General features: G+C 33.6%; 2 protein-coding genes and 1 long non-coding RNA gene across 3 annotated transcripts; 1 reads left to right on the top strand and 2 right to left on the bottom strand.

Annotated features, from left to right (window-relative positions):
- The first annotated feature begins 5,727 nt into the window (after window positions 1-5,727).
- On the top strand, window positions 5,728-14,445 carry LOC145069240 (uncharacterized). Its single transcript, XM_079016184.1, has 2 exons — window positions 5,728-5,922; window positions 9,436-14,445. The coding sequence occupies exon 2, from the start codon at window positions 10,734-10,736 to the stop codon at window positions 14,244-14,246; it is 3,513 nt and encodes a 1,170-aa protein (XP_078872310.1). The 5' UTR covers window positions 5,728-5,922; window positions 9,436-10,733; the 3' UTR covers window positions 14,247-14,445.
- A 2,007-nt stretch (window positions 14,446-16,452) lies between these two features.
- Window positions 16,453-18,494, bottom strand: LOC145068001 (uncharacterized). Its single transcript, XM_079015008.1, has 3 exons — window positions 18,119-18,494; window positions 17,837-18,049; window positions 16,453-17,585 (listed from the first exon to the last, which is right to left on the bottom strand). Exons 1-3 carry the CDS (start codon window positions 18,492-18,494, stop codon window positions 16,453-16,455), a joined length of 1,722 nt encoding a protein of 573 aa, XP_078871134.1.
- A 16-nt stretch (window positions 18,495-18,510) lies between these two features.
- LOC145069334 (uncharacterized) lies at window positions 18,511-19,858 on the bottom strand. Its single transcript, XR_013689455.1, has 3 exons — window positions 19,583-19,858; window positions 19,229-19,426; window positions 18,511-19,147 (listed from the first exon to the last, which is right to left on the bottom strand). It is a non-coding gene; the product is annotated as an uncharacterized LOC145069334 (long non-coding RNA).
- Between the last annotated feature and the right edge of the window lie 403 nt (window positions 19,859-20,261).

Here is a 20,261-nt window from a genome sequence, read left to right as displayed (position 1 = left end):
GGAGACTTCGGAACCCCCCATCTCATCACGACCTCTACCTTGGCCGAATCGACAAGTATATCGTTCTAGTTGACAAGGTGCCCTAGACACTGCACTTCGCACAACCAAAGCTCGCACTTGGAGAACTTTGTTAAAAGTCTCTCCCTCACCAAGGTCTCGAACACCTCCCTCAAGTGCTCCTCGTGCTGCTCCTGCGTCTTGGAATAAAACAAGATATCATCAATAAAGACTATCAAAGACCGATCCAACATCAGTCTGCATATGCGGTTCATGAGATCCATGAACGCGGCAGGAGTGTTGGTGAGCCCAAATGACATCACCACGAACTCATAATGACCATAGCGAGTCCAGAATGTTGTATTTTGTACATCCCCGTCTCCGGCTCTCATCTGATGCTAGCCCGATCGCAAATCAATCTTGGAAAACCAAGATGCTCCTTGAAGCTGGTCGAAAAGATCATCGATCCTCGGGAGTGGGTAATGGTTCTTCACCGTTACCTTATTCAGCTTCGGGTAGTCTATACATATCTAGTGAGACCCTTCCTTCTTCTTCACAAACAGAATTGGGGCTCCCCAAGGTGAAGTGCTCGACCTGATAAATCCCGTGTGTAATAGCTCCTACAGCTGTGTAGACAACTCCTGCATCTCGGGAGGAGCCAACCGATATGGTGCCTTGTCTATCGGTGCTGCACCTAGAACTAGGTCAATCCTGAACTCCACTTGTCTCTCCGGAGGTATCCCAGGTAAATCCTTTGGGAACACATCTAGATACTCCCGTACAACCGGCATATCCTCCACGGTTTCCTTACCCTCCTCCCGGGTATCCATAACATAGGTAACGTAACATGCACATCCCTGCTGAAGGTAGCGTCTGACTCTCACTGTAGAACACATGACCAGCCCTTTCTGCGGTCTGTCCCCCTGGATCACCAGCTCTCCCCCACTTGGGTCCTAACCCGAACCAACTGCTACTCGCAATCGATCACTGACCCGTTAGGGCTCAACTAATCCATGCTTGTGATGAACTTGTTCCCTCGCAAATGAATGGGAACCAAATCCACGAGATAATGCTCGCTACACATCCTCAGGACACAATCTCTACAAACCTCCGACGCCCGAACGAATCGTTTGTCCATAATCTTGACCTCTAACGGACAATCCATCATACTCGTAGACTCAGCAAACCTCTTGCTGAGTGCCAGAGATACGAAAGATCGGGTAGCCCCCGAGTCGAATAATACCAACATTGGGATACCATTCACATGGAATGATCCTAAAACAAAACACATGAAATATAAATATCAAACTGACATATAATAAAAGTTAGAGTAAATTACATGAATGGTCCCTATGGTTTGTGGTAATTTATGCGCTTTGTCCCTAACTTATTTATTTTAACTCGGGAGGTCCCTACTATTTATTTTTGTTATATGCTTGGTCCCTATTGTTTGTTTTTGTTATGCGCTTGGTCCCTATCTTACCTAAAAAGACTATTATTTAAATAGGAAAAAATGGTGGGGTAGGTAATGTAAGGTGAGGGGGGGGGGGGGGTTTAAAAGACCCCTCCCATGGAATTTCTTAACAAATTTAGTCCAATCTCCAAACTTCAATTCCAAATAAATACAACAACCCCTCTTTTAATTATTTTTTAACAAAATCAATCCCATACTCAAACTCCTATTCTTTTAATTTAAAACAGTCCCCTCCGAGGAATTTGTTGACAAATTAAGTCTCCACCTCAAATATTGATTTATTTTATATCAAAACAAACCCTTCTTTGGTATAGCCTTACAGAGTCAGTCTTGGTCAATTAATGATTTAACAAATCAGCCCCTCTAATTTAGTTAAATTACAAAACAGCCCCACACTTGTTAAATAATACCAAAACTTTCCCTTTAGTTAATTAGGTAACAAAAATAGTTTTGGTGGTTATTTTAAACTCAAAAGGGCATTAAGTTTCGGTTTCTCACGACAAGCATCACACCAACGAATCTAAATCACATTCACACATTAAGGTGAGTGTTACGGCCCATCTTTTAAGTTTTATATGCTATGAGGGAGAGCACATGTGCTTATATACTTGTTTTATGCAAAACATACAACAAAAAACGTTATAATTTTATGTGAAAAATACTTACAAACCTTAATTACTTTATGAAATGTTATTTTGACAAATACATATTATATACACATAAATTAGCCAAACATTCAATGAACATATATTATGTTCTTTTAAAAAGGAAACAATTAGTAAAAATAACACCTTCCATTTTACTACAAAACCCCATGATTTTATGTGACAATGCATATCATAAAAAGCATGTCGTAAAACTTTGTAGTATTTCAAACATTCGAGCTATTACCATGCATGTATATTTATATGTTTAAATACATAAAGTTTATACGTGTACTTATGATCATTACTTTGAAACATACCTCCTTATAAAAGCGAATACATTACACTTTTATGTATACATCAAACATGCTCGGCTTTTATAAACTTTATACAAATCATTATGCCTAGTAACTTATCCACATTTAAGTTAGGGCTGAGAGCTATTCATAACTTAGATAAGGGCTTTATAGTGAGATACTATTCGTTAGCTAAAGTCTAAATACTTAGCATACCCACACTACTATGACCATTAATCTTTGGAGCGAGACACATGTATATATCTATACGAGGTTAACATCCCCACCTATGGTTGTTAGCTACAACCTCGATCGATCAACCGGAGCGGGTGATAAGTCTCTACAATCTTTACTACGACTCCCAATGAAACGTTGTAGCATGGTACATTCAGTCACATAGCTCGGTTATAGAACTCATTGTAAACATTAACTCGAATCTTTCCCTCTCACTACAACTTATAGACTTTACTCTTTCAAAACAATTTTAAGTATGGATTTACTTATACAAAGACACCTTTTGTTTTTTCAAAGACACTTTACAAACACAATTTTAAATATGGTTTACTTACAAAGAAAATACTTTTGGAATGCTTTTAAAAGTATCATTACTGCTATCAACAAAAAACCTGTAACTCTCACCAACCTTGTGTTGACCTTCAAAACTACATGTATTCTCAGGAAATCAATAATCAAACATTTCAGACGATGAAATAGTCATGGATTTCAGGTGATTTAGTTTTTGTTATGTTTGGCTACCTATTTAAGGCAATTTATGTACTATACTATTATCTGTAAGAACATTGTATTCAAATTTCAAGATAAAATACAATTATTGTTTTGTTCATTGTTGTATTTGTGCTATATATTCAGTTTACCTGTGATCTATGAACTAAGTCGCACAGCCCAACATGTCAAGTTGCATCGGCTGGGGGTGTGACACACACCTACTTATAAGAAGAATAAACTTAAGGTACGTGACATACCAACAAACAACTCACACTAACATACACCATGAGTTAGGGGCATAATAGTAGTCATAAGCATCACTCATAAATACATTATCCGGAACACAAACCATCTATTACAAATATACGGTACACAAAAAATATATTTTTAGAAGCATCAGACTTGTCACAACAAATACTAAACTCCACAATCTCATTTTTTTTATTAAGTCTTCTATAATCTTGTCATTATAAAAAACAATAGATTAAACATCTCCAAAAATATATTTCCTCACTACCAACCACCATATCACAAACATTTTAACTTTGCTCTTGTCTTTATATTGGATGGCAAAAAGTCACTGGCATCCTATAAAAATGAGTATGTTTAGGTGTCATGAAAAGATAAAAAACTAGATTTCAAATTTTGTTTCCTGAAACAAGGATGTTAAGATTTCAAGTATTGGGTGGGGTTATTGATTTTGAAGATGAAAATGGACGTTATGACATGTTACCGATCAGTTTTTTGTTTTTACTTTATGAAATTGATGTGGTTTTGAGTTTTAGATTTCTATCCGATGTTGATCGACTTTTGAGTTTCAGATTTTAGATTAGATTTTTAGTTTAGTGTAGGTTTTGAATTTTGAAATTTAAATTTTAAAATTTGGTTTTGACTTGCAGGTTTGGATTTAAGGTGTTTATTGATAGGATTCCAGAGACATTGAATGAAGGTCTAGTCGGAGAAGACGAAGGTGGCAAGGAAGGGAATCATGTGGGCTGAGCCGAAGTAGGGTGGCAGGTCCATATTATTTTAAGAATAATTGTTTATTTATTGTGGGGCCAATTATTAATTGATAATATAAATAATACTTAAAAATTTATTTAAAAAAAAAAAGAAGACAATACATTCTCTTAGACCATTTCCAACCCATCTCCATTTTCCCCCAAAAATAGAGTAAATAGTGTTTCATTTCCAACCTTACTCCATTTTCTACCCTATTTTTTACCTCAAAAAGTATATTCCTAAAATATTTCATTTGTATAACTTATATATATACTAGGTGTAAGACCCGTGTAATACACGGGTTTATTAAAAATAAAAATTTAATATCAATATTTAAACATTAAATTTAATATCAATATCAATTTTAGAGCTCTCATTAATTATGACATTTATTACATTATAAATATATCAATTCTTTTTCAAGGAAACATTTATTTCTCTCAATATTATAACCGAAATAAATTATGATATGTGAACAAATCAGAAAATTACATGTGGAAATAAATAAATTATAAAAATCTATTAAAATGTCATGTGTCCAAATCAATGAGGACATGACATGTGGCAGAAAATGGGTTTTATTTATTAGTATAGATTATCAAATACATCTCTCTACTAATTAACCTCTATATTTATAATTAATTAATATAAATTAGTATATAACATGATATTATAAATATTAAATATTGCATTTAAATTATAATTAGTAGATAAAATAAACTAGAAATGTATAAAATAAAAATGAGAGGGACTAAAATTGACAACCAAACTTCACCTCCATTTTTGGAGATATGAATAGTATGCCCCCATATATGGAGGAATATTATTCATATCTCAAAAAATGGAGGTGAAAATGGGGTAGAGTTGGAGAAGAATGGAGGAAGAAATTGAAAAAAAAATAGAGTTTGGGGTGAGTTGGAGATGCCCTTATGTCCAGCATAGAACAAAACCTAAATGAAAACAAATAGTAAGAAATAAGAATGGTTTAAAAAAAAGATAGGGACAAAATAGGTAATTTTGTAATTTTGAGATAAACCATGATTTCAGTAATTTACTTGTAAAGAAATAAAAAGGAACGTGATTATCAATTTCTTGTAACATACTCGTATGCTAGTCAGACGAAAGCAATGTTTTAAAACCCGGATTTTTAGTTGACCCGGTGTGATGACCGGTTCACGGGTCAACCGGTTCAACCGGTTGAACCGCCTGGTCAACCCGGTTTATGGTCTTTTTTTATTTCTATATATTTTTACTTTCATGCATAATGCATAAACATATAAAACTAATAATTTGATGTCCACAGAGCGGTCGAAACTCTATTGAAACGGGTCAACCCGGTTTACCGGTTCAACATAAGCGGTCGAACCGTGGTTTAGGAGAAACCCGACCGGTTCGATCCGGTTCGCATTTTTACAAAAAACCGGTTTCAATTGACCCACCTTCTACCCTGGGTCACGGTCCAACCGGTTGAACCGACCGGGTCGACCCGGGTTTTAAAACATTGGACGAAAGCAGTGAATAACTTACAGCGGTGTTGTATGGCGCTGATAAAGCGGTTTAAAAAAATATTGCGGTGCCAAATAGCGGTCCGCAATAGCGTTTCGGCAAATAGGGACGCAATAAACCGCGATGTTGTGGCTATTTCAATCTCGGCCGAAAGAAAGAAGAAGAGGAAGAAAGAAGGAGAACTCGTGAATTGATCACTGTATATCAATTAATATGTTCGACTTCTAATACTGAAGAGTAATCATTCTGTGTTGAAGTCGGAGCCGCATTAGTGAAGGTATGTTGATTATATCTGTAAAATTGTTAGAAGTTGTGTTAAATTGATGGGTTTTTTAAGATGATTTTTTGTTGGAACGTAAGCTAAATCAGGGCATGTAATTAACTTAAAATAAAGTTGAGTTGAGATAGTGTTTGGTGACCTAATTTTGGCAATTTCCTGGAATCTCTCCGTTCAATTGAGTAATGGAGATTAAAGTGACTTAGATAATGTTAATTAATGAAGTTTAAAATATTGTACATTACATTATTACAAGGTTGATAGATAGAAATCTCAGTGCTGGGGGCTTTCAATCTTTTCATATGGAATGTGAGTTATGATACAACCGAATGACATGATTATAACATTGTGGATTATTTCTATTTTTTCAATGAATTGACTGTTCATATCATGCTTAACATAATGGAACTTGTAAAACATAAATAAACATATGCTAATATTGTGCATAAAAAGTACATATTGCCTCTAGCTAGTGAGAAATGAACTAATGTAAGTTTCTAGTTGGTCCTTTTAGCCCTGTAATAGAATATGAAAGATCTAACGTTACTGAACATGTACTGGGCTTACAATATCATTAACCTTGTTAAAGTCAAATAATCATAAACTTTTTTTTTTCTTTTGCAAGTTAGTTCATAAGTCATCAAATGTCAAAGTTAAGTTTATAGTTTTGTGTAGACTTCAAAGTCGTTGAATGAAAATTTGTGGCCGAAGACATTATAAGTCCTATGAAAACCAAAAGGAACACAAACTTGTGTCTACAAATTTTCTATTCACTACTTGGCTTACAAGGTTTCTCTTCATTTATTAGTTTATAATGTATTGCTTTGTGGATCATCACTTTCTTCTAACCAAACAAGATGTTGCTCTGGTTTGGTTAGATGAATGGGATCACAAAGAAAAGAACGAAAAAAGCAATCTACTGAGCTTGATGATCAGCTTGATGTTTAGCATATGCTTCAATTTACATATTTGATGATTTAAAGCAGTAACTTGAAGCTGTATGGTTGCCTATTCTTATTCTTTTTGCTTGTTTTCATAATCTTGATACCGATGTTACATTCATGCCGAGACACCCAGAAAGCTTTTATGTGTACAAAAACGTACTTTGCTTGAATTGTTCATGAGGAAAGGTGTCATTCTGGAACCCAAGTGTGTTATTTTGTGAAAATCCATTTCTGAGAATTTGTTGTCAAATTTATTATATCTAGTGCTGCCAGGCTGTTTTGCCTTCTTTGAAGATATCATAAGTAAGCCTCATTTCATGTGAAACTTGTTTATTCTCTTATGGTAATTTTCACTGCAACAATTGGTGGAAGATCTTCAACTTGTCTTTGAATAAAATGAGCCATGATATTGTGTTGCACCCTCACTCTCCTATCTCTGAAACACACATGTTATGTAAACATATGCACCAAGAGCTTTCCATGCTAGTTCCTAAGCATACCATATCTGATAGATATTGTGTCTTTTATGTGATGAAATCTGTTAGATATATATATTTATAGAATAGGGTTTTACTATATCCTAGGTTACTTGTATGCATTTCCTGATTTTGTATTCGCTTTGTAGAAAGGGAAAATGACTTATAACCCCAACAAAATTTTCAAACCGTTCAAAAAACCCAATTATGTTTTGTCTGTTCAGGAAAACCAACGAACTTAACATTTTGTCTAAAAAGCCCAACAAACTTACACTTTCGTTCACTTCTCATTTAGGGTCAACCGGCTAATGAAAATCAACGAATGACATGGCTTATGACGTGTAATTAAATATCGAAAAATGACTTGTAAGATCAAGAGAAGTTTCAAAACCGTTCAAAAAACCTCAATTCTAGAGGATCATCAAGTGAAAAAAAGTTTTGGGCTTGTTCGAACAAAGTTCAGGGCTTGTGTGAACAGAAAGATAAGTGTAACTGAAAGCTTTATCATGTCCATATTCTATATATTTGTTTGGTTTCTTTCAAAAACAAAAACTTATTAAAATAGACATGATAATGCTTGCAATTACACTTACCCATTTGTTCGAACAAGCCCTAAACATTATCTCTGGATGATCCTCCATTCAAGATGTCCAAATCCAAAAAGGGCGTCTTCATCCACAAACTAGATTTTGCATCATCAAATATCTTCTTTGTAGATCTTGAGTTGGACGTCAACGATTGAAAGGAAAAATAAGAAGTAGCTATTACAAGAGATCGAACACAGACGTCGTTTGTTTTTCTCTTCTCCAAGCCCTAAATCGATATATAAAGGGCAATTCTAATTTGTTTATTCCATGTCATTAAATATAATGTCATGTCATTTACCAACTAGTTGTATACCTAATGAATCTGGTTGCCTCTAATGAAAATTGAACAAAAGCGCAAGTTCGTTGGATTTTTTTCAATAAACAAAACATGATTGAGGTTTTTTGAGCGTTTTTGAAACTTCATTGGCCTTACATCATTTTCCAATATTTAATTACACGTCGTCAGCCATGTCATTCATTGGCTTTCATTAGCCGGTTGACCCTAAATGAGAAATGTAAGTTAGTTGGGCTTTTTTAGAAAAAAGATTAAGTTCGTTGGTTTTCTTGAACAGACAAAACATAATTGGGGTTTTTTGAACGGTTTGAAAACTTCGTTGGGCTTATAATTGATTTTCCCTTGTAGAAATTGAGGCTTAAACTCACTATCAAAAGCAAGGTTCCATTTCCAGATTTCTAGTTTTTTTCACAAAAACATGTCCAAGGCATACCATCATACTTGTAAGAAATAAAACATGTTCCAGTTTGTGTAATAGGATTTGTTATCATAACACACATGATGTTTGTGTCATTTGAGAATCTTCAAGAACATCTTTGAGTCAATAAAGCTTTATCAAAGGTAATCTGGTTTTTATAACTTGACCCCTTTCATAAATTTGTAGGTTAATGTTTTTTTCATTTTGGAAAAGCATTGCCTTTTAAATAATTTTCTATAAGTAAATGTCATTATAGCTGTGTGTATTAGACAAAAAAGTTTCATTATATAAAGTGCAATTTTCATGGAAAATGACGAAAAGCAGTCTCTCATTCAATATACTTTCTGTAAATATCAAGTATCAACACAGATGTTGCATCTTGTACGCATGCATTAGATCGCCCCCTAGTTTCACCTAAACCGAATAACAAAACTACCGATGTGAGTTTGAAGATGCAGCGATAGTTTTATTTAAATTAATAACTTGTAAATGGCTATCTCTTAATGTGAAAGATTTAGTACTAGGTTAAAGAAAAGATTTGACTGTTGGTAATATGCAAATTTTTAGCTATCCAAAACATTCTCATTTTGTAGGTTCTTGTTTATAATTATATTAAGATTGGCTCAACTAGGCAACATCAAAAAACATTCCTATATTCATTATTACTTAGGTTATGACGCTTTCTCTGTTTTTTAGTTTTAAGTTTTTTTCTTGTTCATCCCCTTTTTTATTGTGTTTTAAGATTTTTCATATTATATTATGTCATGACTAACCTGGCTCTTTACTTTATTAGTTTTTTTCTTTAGGTCATTTCGTATGCATGAGTTCGAGATTTATAAGACACAAACTATCCAAGTCAGCCAACGTTATCCTCCTAACCATATGACGGGTGAGCTTTGTCTAATTTTCACTATCTCAAGTGGATACAATGCTTTGTGTAAACCTTGTGACTTAAGAAACACAATGTCTTGTATGTACCACAGTTTAATAAAATAAAAATTAACAAATAAGGAAACGAATATTGCATGTAATTTATAACATCTCCAACCCTAAAATCATTTTTCACACCAAAAAATGATGCAAATAGTGATTCATCTCCAACTGAACACCATTTTTTACAACAAAAAAATATTGGAAGCAATTTTTTCTTTTTCAAAAATACTCCTTAATCATCTGTTTGATTGTTAGGATATGGAATGGTATAATCCATCCTTTTATTTATAAAATACGTCAAAGGTTATATAATGTATATATGTTAAATGTCTTAAGTGCCCTTCTTTATTTTCTGATAATGATTACCCATTATACCCACCAACTCTATACTTGATGTTCTTTTGATTTCTTGGTTTTTGAAATTCTCAAAACATTATCATGAAAACTCACCAACTATACATATCCACTAACTATCATTGTATTTTAGTGGGAGGATTCAGAATGGAATTATAACTATAACCACCCTAACACTAAAACATTGCACCATTTCTATGTAAAATTTATACTAAACTCTTTTTTATCTCCAACTACTCTCTAAAAACGTATTTTAATATTATAAGTTACTCCCTCCGTCCCAAATTGATAGTCCACTTTTGACTTTTGAAGTCTTTTTTCTTCAACTTTGACCTTAAATATTTTTATTTGTTTTATATATTACTTGATAAAACTTAGAACAATGAAAAAGCATTTAAAATACAATCCATTCATATATTTTGCAACAAATGTTATCTATCAAAAACAAAAGTATTTAAAGACAAAGTTGAAGAAAAAAGACTTCAAAAGTCAAAAATAGACTATCAATTTGGGACGGAGGTAGTATAATATAATAATTATAAAAATAAACAAACCACTTAAAATAATATTCTTTTAATAAAAAAAAGTGATTTTAGTGGAATGAATAGTACATCACTAAATATGAAAACCCATCAACTTATACATTTCCACTAACTTTCATGCCTTCCACCATTGACTTCCAACTCTTCCATGGCAATAAATTGCTCCTGATTTATTAATTTGTAAATAAACTAGTTGCTTCATTATAACAACTCATCTATCCATCTCAATCGTTTTATAGATTAAGCTTAGTTGGGGTTGATAATGGGGAATCCAATGAATTTCGGGCTGCTTCTCATTTTCATATATGTTTTTTTGGTTGCAACCACATATACTTGTTTTGGTGTTGGGGATATGAGTGTCTTTTGCTCCCAGCAAGAGAAACTTGCTCTTCTCAACTTCAAACACCATGTCAAAGACCCTTCTGGAATGTTGTCATCATGGGTTGGCAATGACTGTTGCTTGTGGGAAGGAATCCAGTGTGACAATCTTACTAGAACCGTTGAAAGCCTTCATCTCAGAGGAGGCTTTTTAGTTGGTAATGAGGTGAACTCTTGTTTGGCACAACTGAGGAATCTAAAATATTTGGACTTGAGTGGGAATGATTTTAGAGGAAGCCGGATCCCAAAGTTCATTGGATCCTTCAAACTGCTGAGCTACCTCAATCTCTCTCATTCTGGTTTTCAAGGTATTATTCCTTCTCACCTTGGGAATCTTTCTAATTTGAAAGTTCTTGATCTCAGTGTAAACGAAGAACTGATGTCAGATGACATGGCATGGACTCTTGGCCTTTTGTCACTCGAGCATTTCGTTTTGAGTTTAGTCGATCTTGGGGGAGCACAAAACTGGGACATTCTTTACACTAACCCTTTGCTAAAAGAGTTAAACTTGTGGGGATGTAAACTTTCCAACACTGATCTTGGACCCTTTCTTAATTCGACTGGAATACTTCCTAGCATCAAATACTTGGATCTTGGCTTCAATTATTTCATAGGTCCACTCCCTGGCTTTTTGCAAAATTTGACATCCCTAACATTCCTGGATCTTTCTCACTTTTATCCAAGTTTGGCATGGAACTTTGGAAACTTGCTAAACACAAACCCTTCTTTATCAGTGCTGTTATTGTCACAGTGTAGGCTCGATAAGATGTTTCTTTCTTCACCTCATCTTAATTCCAGTACACATTCTAATATCCAACACCTGGATCTTAGCATGAATCGAATTGACAGCATATCTTCGTCTGTTTTAACAAACATGAGTTCCCTAAGAGTCCTTGACCTTTCGTGGAACATTCTATATTCATCGGTTCCAATTATGCCTAGTCTTCTAGAGCTTGATCTTTCTGCTAACAGTTTTAAGCAGATTGAGCATCTTGGAATCTGGAGATGGTGTCACCTGAAACAATTGAGTGCATCATTCAATCATTTTGAAATAGAAATGATCGAATCACTAATGAATATATCAGAATGTGCCCAATATGCTTTGGAGAGGTTGGATTTACATGGGAGTTTAAATGGTACAATTCCAGAACCATTTGGAAGATTTGCCAATTTAAGAGACATAGATCTTTCAGTCAGTGAATTGACAGGTTCAATACCTGAATCTCTTGGAGGATTAAGATTTTTAGAAGTGTTAGATCTATCTGATAACCAATTAACCGGCTCCATTCCGACATTCCTTGGTAAACTTTCCAAACTTGACCTTTCTTTTAACCAATTGAATGGTTCGATTCCAGAATCCTTTGAAAAATTAACTGCGTTAACAGATTTAAATCTAGAATCCAATCAGTTAACAGGCTCCATTCCAAGATTCTGTGGGAAACTTGTAAAACTTGCCCTTTCTTTCAATAAATTGAATGGTTCAATTCCAGATTCTTTTGGAAAATTAACATTTTTAACACAAATGAATCTAGCATTCAATCAGTTAACGGGCCCCATTCCTACATTCCCTGTGAAACTTTCCAAAATTGACATTTCTTTTAATCAATTGAATGGTTCAATTCCAGAATCACTTGGAAAATTAACAGCTTTAACAGATTTGAATATGAAATTCAATCGGTTAACAGGTCCCATCCCAACATCTATAGGAAGGCTTCTATCATTACAATTTATTTCATTGTCTTCAAATTTTCTAAATGGAACCATTCCAGTTTCTGTTGGACAACTTGCCAAACTCAATTTTCTAGATATCTCCAACAATTGTTTAGAAGGAGTAGTTTTTGAAGCCCATTTTTCGAATCTTTCGATGTTGAAGCACCTGGATACTTCTTTTAACACTAAGTTGACATTCAATGTTTCACATGAGTGGATACCTCCATTCAGATTAATATATCTTAATCTTAGTTCTTGCAATATTGCAAATGGATTTCCACAGTGGCTTCGAAATCAAAGGAATCTCAACTGGTTAGTGCTCTCCAATGCTACAATTTCGGGACCTCTACCCACATGGTTGCGGAGGATGCCCATCATTTCTTTCTTAGATCTCTCTCACAACAAACTCAACGGACCTTTGAAAAACCTTCCTAATGGGGGGGATTTTAATGAGTTAGGGTATGATGGACCTTTGAAAGCATTATATATGGAATATAACCTTTTCAACGAGTCAATTCCAAGGTCATTGTGCAGATGGACATATTTACAACTTCTTGATCTTTCAGGGAATAGATTATCGGGCAAAATTCCCAAGTGTCTTGGGAATCTGAAAAACTTGTATTTCATGAGATTTAGTTCAAATGAGTTGTCTGGCGTCATCCCAGGTTCTATAGCTCTCATTTCTTCATCATTAATGTGGTTAGGTTTGAACAACAATAACTTTATTGGTGAACTTCCTCGAGAATTGGGGAAATTACGAGAATTAAGGGTCTTAGATTTGGGTGATAATAAGCTTTCTGGATACATACCTGAATGTATTGGAGAATTTAGGTTTTTGATGGTCCTTAGGCTACACAACAATAATTTTACAGGAAGAATTTCTAGTTCTTTGTGTAGAAATTCAAATCTTCAAATTTTGGACGTTGCACAAAACAACTTAATGGGAACCATCCCTCATTGTTTTAGACAGTTGAATGCAATGGTCAGCAGTATGCAACCACCTGATAACGAACTCCGTTATGATGAGAAGGTGATTCAGGTCATGAAAGGTGTTGACCTTGAATATGGAAGGAGTTGGACTATAGTTTTTAACATGGACCTCTCAAGCAATAAACTTGTTGGAGAAATACCATTGGAGCTAACTGCACTTTCTATGTTGATGGGTCTCAATTTGTCTAATAATCATCTCAGTGGGCGTATTCCAGAAAGCATTGGAAACATGAGGAAATTAGAATCTCTCGATTTCTCAAACAACAAGTTGATTGGGATGATCCCTCCAAGCATGGCAGCTTTGAACTTTTTGAGCCATTTGAATTTGTCACACAACAACTTGTTGGGACCAATTCCAACAGGAAATCAGTTGCAGACCTTTATGGATCCATCAATATATGCTGGGAACAAAGACCTATGTGGAGCTCCATTGCCAAACAATTGCTCTAATCATGAAGATTCGATGACAACAATCAAGAAGATATATGAAGAAGGTGATGAGCGGATGAAGGTGTGGTTTTATGCGGACATAATGAGTGGTTTTGTGACAGGATTCTGGGGTATTATTGGAGTTTTGTTGTTGAAGAAGCAGTGGAGAAGGAAGCTTTTTATGTTTGCTGAGGAGACCATAGAGAAGATATATGTTGCAGTTGTGGTAAGAGTTTCCACGATAAAGAGAAGAAGAGAAGCTGCGTAGATCCTCTGGATGCAAGTAATTATCAACTAGTGTTTGAATGTTATATTTGTATCATTGTATGACATTTGTAATATAAATGTTGTTTAAATGTAAAATCTCATCTTTTGTTTCTTTGTATGTTTCTATTTTTCTTATTTGTCTTCCAATTTCCAGTCCAAATGTTCTTTCTTTATCGTAATCCGCTTATTTACTTGTATCATTATACTGGTTTCCTTGATTTCAGTTGCGTGTATGCTCTTTGGCAGTGTATCAATTCATATTTTGGTTAGCTCAGTTTGGTTTGTGTACGTCCGTGTAAGATTGATGTTGAATGAATAATGACAATATGTTGAATGAATAATTGCTTGAACATTCTTTTTTAGTGGTACATGTAGTTTGATTTGTGAAATATCAGAGACTGATACTAACAGGTGGGAGTTTGGAAATGGATGACTTTTAGGAGGGAAGAAGTAGCTTTTGAAGAACATCTAAACGCATAAGTCCAATTTGTCTCAGTAGGGAATGGGTTGCTTCAGCTGAAGCTGTAAAACAATGATTCTGTAAAGAGAAGACATAAATAATACAAGAAGTTATCCAGTTAGAACACCAGCATCGTGAGACACATCAGTATTTGAAATCAATCAATATATAAAAAATGAAAGCACCCTAGCATAGACAGAAAGCATATGATTTTGTGCTTGGCTGGTGTTTCAAAACCGACATATGTATATTCTATATGAAAAAAGTAAGAGCTGAAGCTTTACATTACTTCTCAAAGAACCACTTGGTAGTTCGTTAAACATCAGTATCACATTACAAATTTTCTTGCAGTTTGTGACTTGGTTTTGATTCGGAGATCCTGCCTTGAATGGAAAAAGAAAAATGTGTTGTGTATTGAATCAGAAGCTGCTTCAGAGTACATTAATTTTAGAGTAAATTACTGAAATCGTCCCTGTGGTTTGGTCAAAATCGCATGTTTGGTCCCTAACTTTTTTTTTGCACTCGGATCGTCCCTGTGGTTTGCTTTTGTTGCGTTTTTCGTCCCTATGGTTTGGTAAAAGTTGCATGTTTGGTCCCTAACTTTATGTATATAAGGGACGAAAAATGCAACAAAATAAACCATAGGGACGAAAAACGCAACAAAATCAAACCATAGGGACGATCCGAATGCAAAAAAAAAGTTAGGGACCAAACGTGCAATTCTGACCAAACCACAGGGACGATTTCAGTAATTTAGTCTTAATTTTAGGCTGATTTCACAACAAAGCAAAGAATCTTTCATAACCGGTTCCTAACTAGCCTTTGCTTTATTGTTTTTCATTACATTCTCTTCTAGCTTGTCTTGTTTTTGTATATCCACTTGGAACAAAAAAAGCTGCAACATCATGGTCTTTCACATGTACTGAATATAAATTATTGAAATCTACTCAATGCTAAGATACATGAACTCACTTTGGTTTCGGTTGAGTAAATAACACAAATAAACCTAGGATTTTGACCACCAATTTCCTCGTATGGCGCACAACTAGAAAAAGGGTTATTCTAAATGCACGAAAAAAACTCTATATACACGAACGTCACTTCATTTGTCAGGAGATTATTGATGTTCAATTTCGTTTTTAATATATTTTATAACTTTTCATTTGATACCTCTTATTTTCTATTAAAGTAACAAAATCTACCTTCCACTTTCCACTTTCCACTTTATAGTTTTTATTTTACTGTTTTGTTTATTAATTTGTTTTATTAACTAAACTTATTATATATATATATATATATATATATATATATATATATATATATATATATAAAATAAAACACATGGTAATTATTATTATTATTTTCAACATTGTCTCTTTTTAATGATTGAGAATTTTAAAGTGTTCAACACCAAATAAAAAATGTTTTATATATATATATATATATATATATATATTAAAATAAAAAAATGATGATAAAGTATGATCATCCCCATGGAGAGTTTTATGATCAATATAAATTATTATTATAAGTTGTGGGGTGTTGAATAAAAATAGGGTATTTCTAAATACACGAATCAATTTCCAAATACACGAATGATTGATTGACTGATATGTGTCCGTTACTAAATTTGACCATTTGAAGATAGTAATTGTCAAAAATGTAAAATATAGAATTTGATGGGAATGCATCAGTGCAAATGGAGAAATGTTATAACTATAAACAATCAAACATAAATTTGATTTTATTAATTATCAGATATTATAACTGTAGAATTGTTACAATTATTGTGTGTTGCAAATGGAGAAATGTAGGAATTCAAGCGAGCAGCATAAACAGTTTCCCATCCAGCAGACCGTGATGATCTGTTGTGACGCCAAAGTGGTAAAATAGCAGGCATTGGATATGCTCCATGTAAATCAACCTTCACATAATGATCACCTCTAACAAGAGCAATAACAACAACTCTATGAGTTGAGATGTCTTGGGGACCAAGCCATAGTGGAAAACATGTTGATGGACTATCTTTGTTTAGAAAAGTAACTATTACATTATACTTGTTAGCAATGAGAAAGCTAGTGACCGGCATAATCAACCAATGATCTGTTGGTGCGAAATGTGATCCATTGAAATTCAATGAGTGATGTATGGTGTTTAAATCGTAATCAAAAATCTGTGCGTACTCAGCTGGGTGTGCTAACAACTTATTCTGTAAATCTAAGCAGATTTGACGCCAATTATCTTCACTATAACCGAGACACGCAGCTATTGCACGAAATCCACAATTTCCATCTCCCCTCACGTTTTGTATGTTTGTGACATATGGATGAAATTCATACGGAATTTCATTCATAAGTGGATCTGAATTATACATTACTTGTTCTTGGTTGAAGTACGAGCTATGCATCGATTGTTCCTGATTAAAAGTTGAGTTGAACATTGGAGGTTCTCGGAACGAGTAAGTACTGTGCCTATCCGGCTCCTGGTTTAGATCAAACAAATTAGACTGCATATAATCAGGCGTATAAGTAGAAATGCTACGTCGAGACGGATATTGAGTTGGTGGCGCTTGAGTCGGTTGATCTTGAGGTGGTGGATGTTGAGTTGGTGGGTCGTGGTTTAAATCGATATGGGTTTTCTTGAAAAGTTTCTTTTTTAAGGAGGGGCGCCCACGAGTATTTTTGTGAGTAGCAGGTTCATAAACTGAAGTTGTTGACGGCGTGATTAAGTTTAGTAACTTCCTTGCTAAACTTAACTTAACAGGTCTTGATTGTTTTTCGTAATGAGCATTAAACATATTTACCTCAACTGCACAACCCAAATTATCATCTTCTAACGATTTGCATTCTAATAAATCAAGTTTCTTCCAAAACTTATCTACTGAATGAAGCAGTACACAATGACCTTTTTTAACAAATATAGCTTGTTCATGCGCACATGGCAGCCCATAACTTGTACGTACTTGACATCCACAATTTTCATAAACAAATCCAAATTCTTTGGACCGCTCATATTCTTTGAAATATCAAGTGCATAAATTGAAACGAAACGACACAATGGTTTTAGATGTGGTATTTCGTAGTACCGATGTACAATGAAAATTTTGTTATGCGCAAGACTCGCTTTTATACCTGTGTATTGTGACTCAACAACATCAGCAATACGCTTCAATGATTTGGCGATATCTGATCGTGATGTTTCGACATATCTTTTTAACTTGGCATGTTGACTTTCAGCTCTATTAGTTGTGTGATTGCCAAAGTTAAGAAACTTATCGGTCCATGCAGACACAAACTTTTCTTTGTGTGGTGTCAACCATGTTTTGTTTAGATAAGAAAATGCATCTGAAATACATAAAAAATTTCAGTTGATGTAATGATTTATAACATATTATAATGTATATTTAAAAATACCTGGATAATTGTTCGTAGTTTTTTCAACTTGTGCCAAACTCTTGTTGTATGCTTCCTTTGTTTCAGAGTTAACCAACCTCGTCCATGACGTATAAAGAACATTCCAACATGATTTGCATTTCTTCATGATATTGTTATTTATATGCCATCTGCAAAGTAATCCTTTAGCATCTGGAAATATAATAGTGTATGCGTTCATGAGAGCCATTTCTCTATCAGTCACAATAACACGCGGCAACATACATCCTTCCATTACCGATTTTAGACAGTCTAAAGCCCAAACATAGTTGGACTGTTTTTCTTCATGCATGTACACAAATGCAATGGAAAATGTCATATTTGTTGGAGTTACACCAACAATCTCCAATAGAGGCATCCCGTGCTTGTTTGTCTTATATGTTGCATCCATTAACAAGACATGTGGAAATGCACGCCATATTTCTAATGATCTTGGATGAGCAAAGAATAAATCTTCTAACTTATTTGTCAAAACATTTGCACGACTATAATAAACATATCCATTTTGATCTAGAAATTCCATAACACCTTGCATTTGAGTTTTACCTTCTCTCTCCCTACGTCGAAGTTTTTCGTCTGCATTGTAGATAGTTTTGAGAGTATATACATTTTTCGGATTTAGGTTTTTTAGTGCAGATAATATATCTTTTGGTTTGACATTTTTTTTCAACAAATCTTCCACTATTCGACATTCATATTCAGTTAGTCGTCGTGGATAAGGATGACCTTCTAAATATAATGATGGCTCATGGTTATGAAATTCACATATCATTTTTATCTTCCAAGAATTATCTACTGACGAATATTTACCCTGTAGGCTAAATGGACAATTAATTTTTTTTGTCCCTGTTTTTTTTTTTTGGAGATTTGTGTACTTTTGTATGTACCTCCACGGTCACATTGAAATACATCATTAAAGTTACGTTTAGAATTTTTTATGACGATGACATAACCTAAAGTATTTGCCATATTTTGCACCCAATCCATCAATTCTTGACGAGAATTGAACACCTGACAATTATATTATTATTAGTAGCAGACAAATCCACTTGATGCTTACATTACAGTAACAACATACTAATGAATTTATACCTTATTTGTTTTGAAGGGTGATGTGTCATCGAAGAAATAACGACTTTCGTTCAAACTTTCATTTTCATCTGTTTCATTTGTGTCCATTGGATGAATATCCGTTTCGAATGGTGATGTGTCGTCGAAAAAATAGTTACTTTCATTGAAGCTATTATTTTCATCTACTTCATTTGTCTCCATTGGATGAATATCATCTCTCTAAACATAACAAAGAGAAAAACATATATAATAATAATAATAATAATAATAATAATAATAATAATAATAATAATAATAATAATAATAATAATAATAATAATAAGAAGAAGAAGAAGAAGAAGAAGAAGAAGAAGAAGAAAGGTTAAGTACAAATACCTCATAATATGTGTCACCCATCCATTCTTTCCAACTTGTCATTTAATAAAATCTATATTTTTAACAAATATCATATGTTTGCTTTTAAGGAAAGTTACTTTCAGCAAGTCGCTTTCAGTGTACCATATAAGAAATACCAATCCTCTATATATAGAAAGAAATTGTAACCAAAATTTCATTTTTATCCCTTCTATTTTTGTTAATGTTTCATAGTTTATATTTCTTATTTAACAAATTAATTTTTTTCTATTAATATTTAATAATATTCATTATTACTTTTTTTGTAAATGTATTCATGAGATCATTTTAATCAAACAACTTTTATGAATAATTAATATGTTTCTACTTGTTAGTTTTCAAAATTAATAAAGTTTTAAGGGTTTAAGATTTAAATTGATAAAATCTAGGGTCTTTTCTAAAACTACAATGTAAACCGAAGGTATAAAATTGTAATATTATATTTTATCGATAAAATGATTATTTTATCGGCACACATATTAATACATTTTATCGGCACAAATATCAATACATTTTATCGGCACACATATCAATCGTAAGAATCTGAAACCAAATTTTCATTTTTATCCCTTCTATTTTTGTTAATGTTTCATATTTATATTTCTTATTTAACAAATTAATTTTTTTCTATTAATATTTAATAATATTCATTATTACTTTT

Source organism: Lactuca serriola, chromosome 8 (genome assembly GCF_051521515.1).
Source record: "Lactuca serriola cultivar US96UC23 chromosome 8, Lser_US96UC23_V15, whole genome shotgun sequence".
Taxonomy (NCBI): domain Eukaryota; kingdom Viridiplantae; phylum Streptophyta; class Magnoliopsida; order Asterales; family Asteraceae; genus Lactuca; species Lactuca serriola.
The sequence above is the reverse complement of the archived record's forward strand: the minus strand, read 5'-3'. Positions and strand labels throughout refer to the sequence as shown.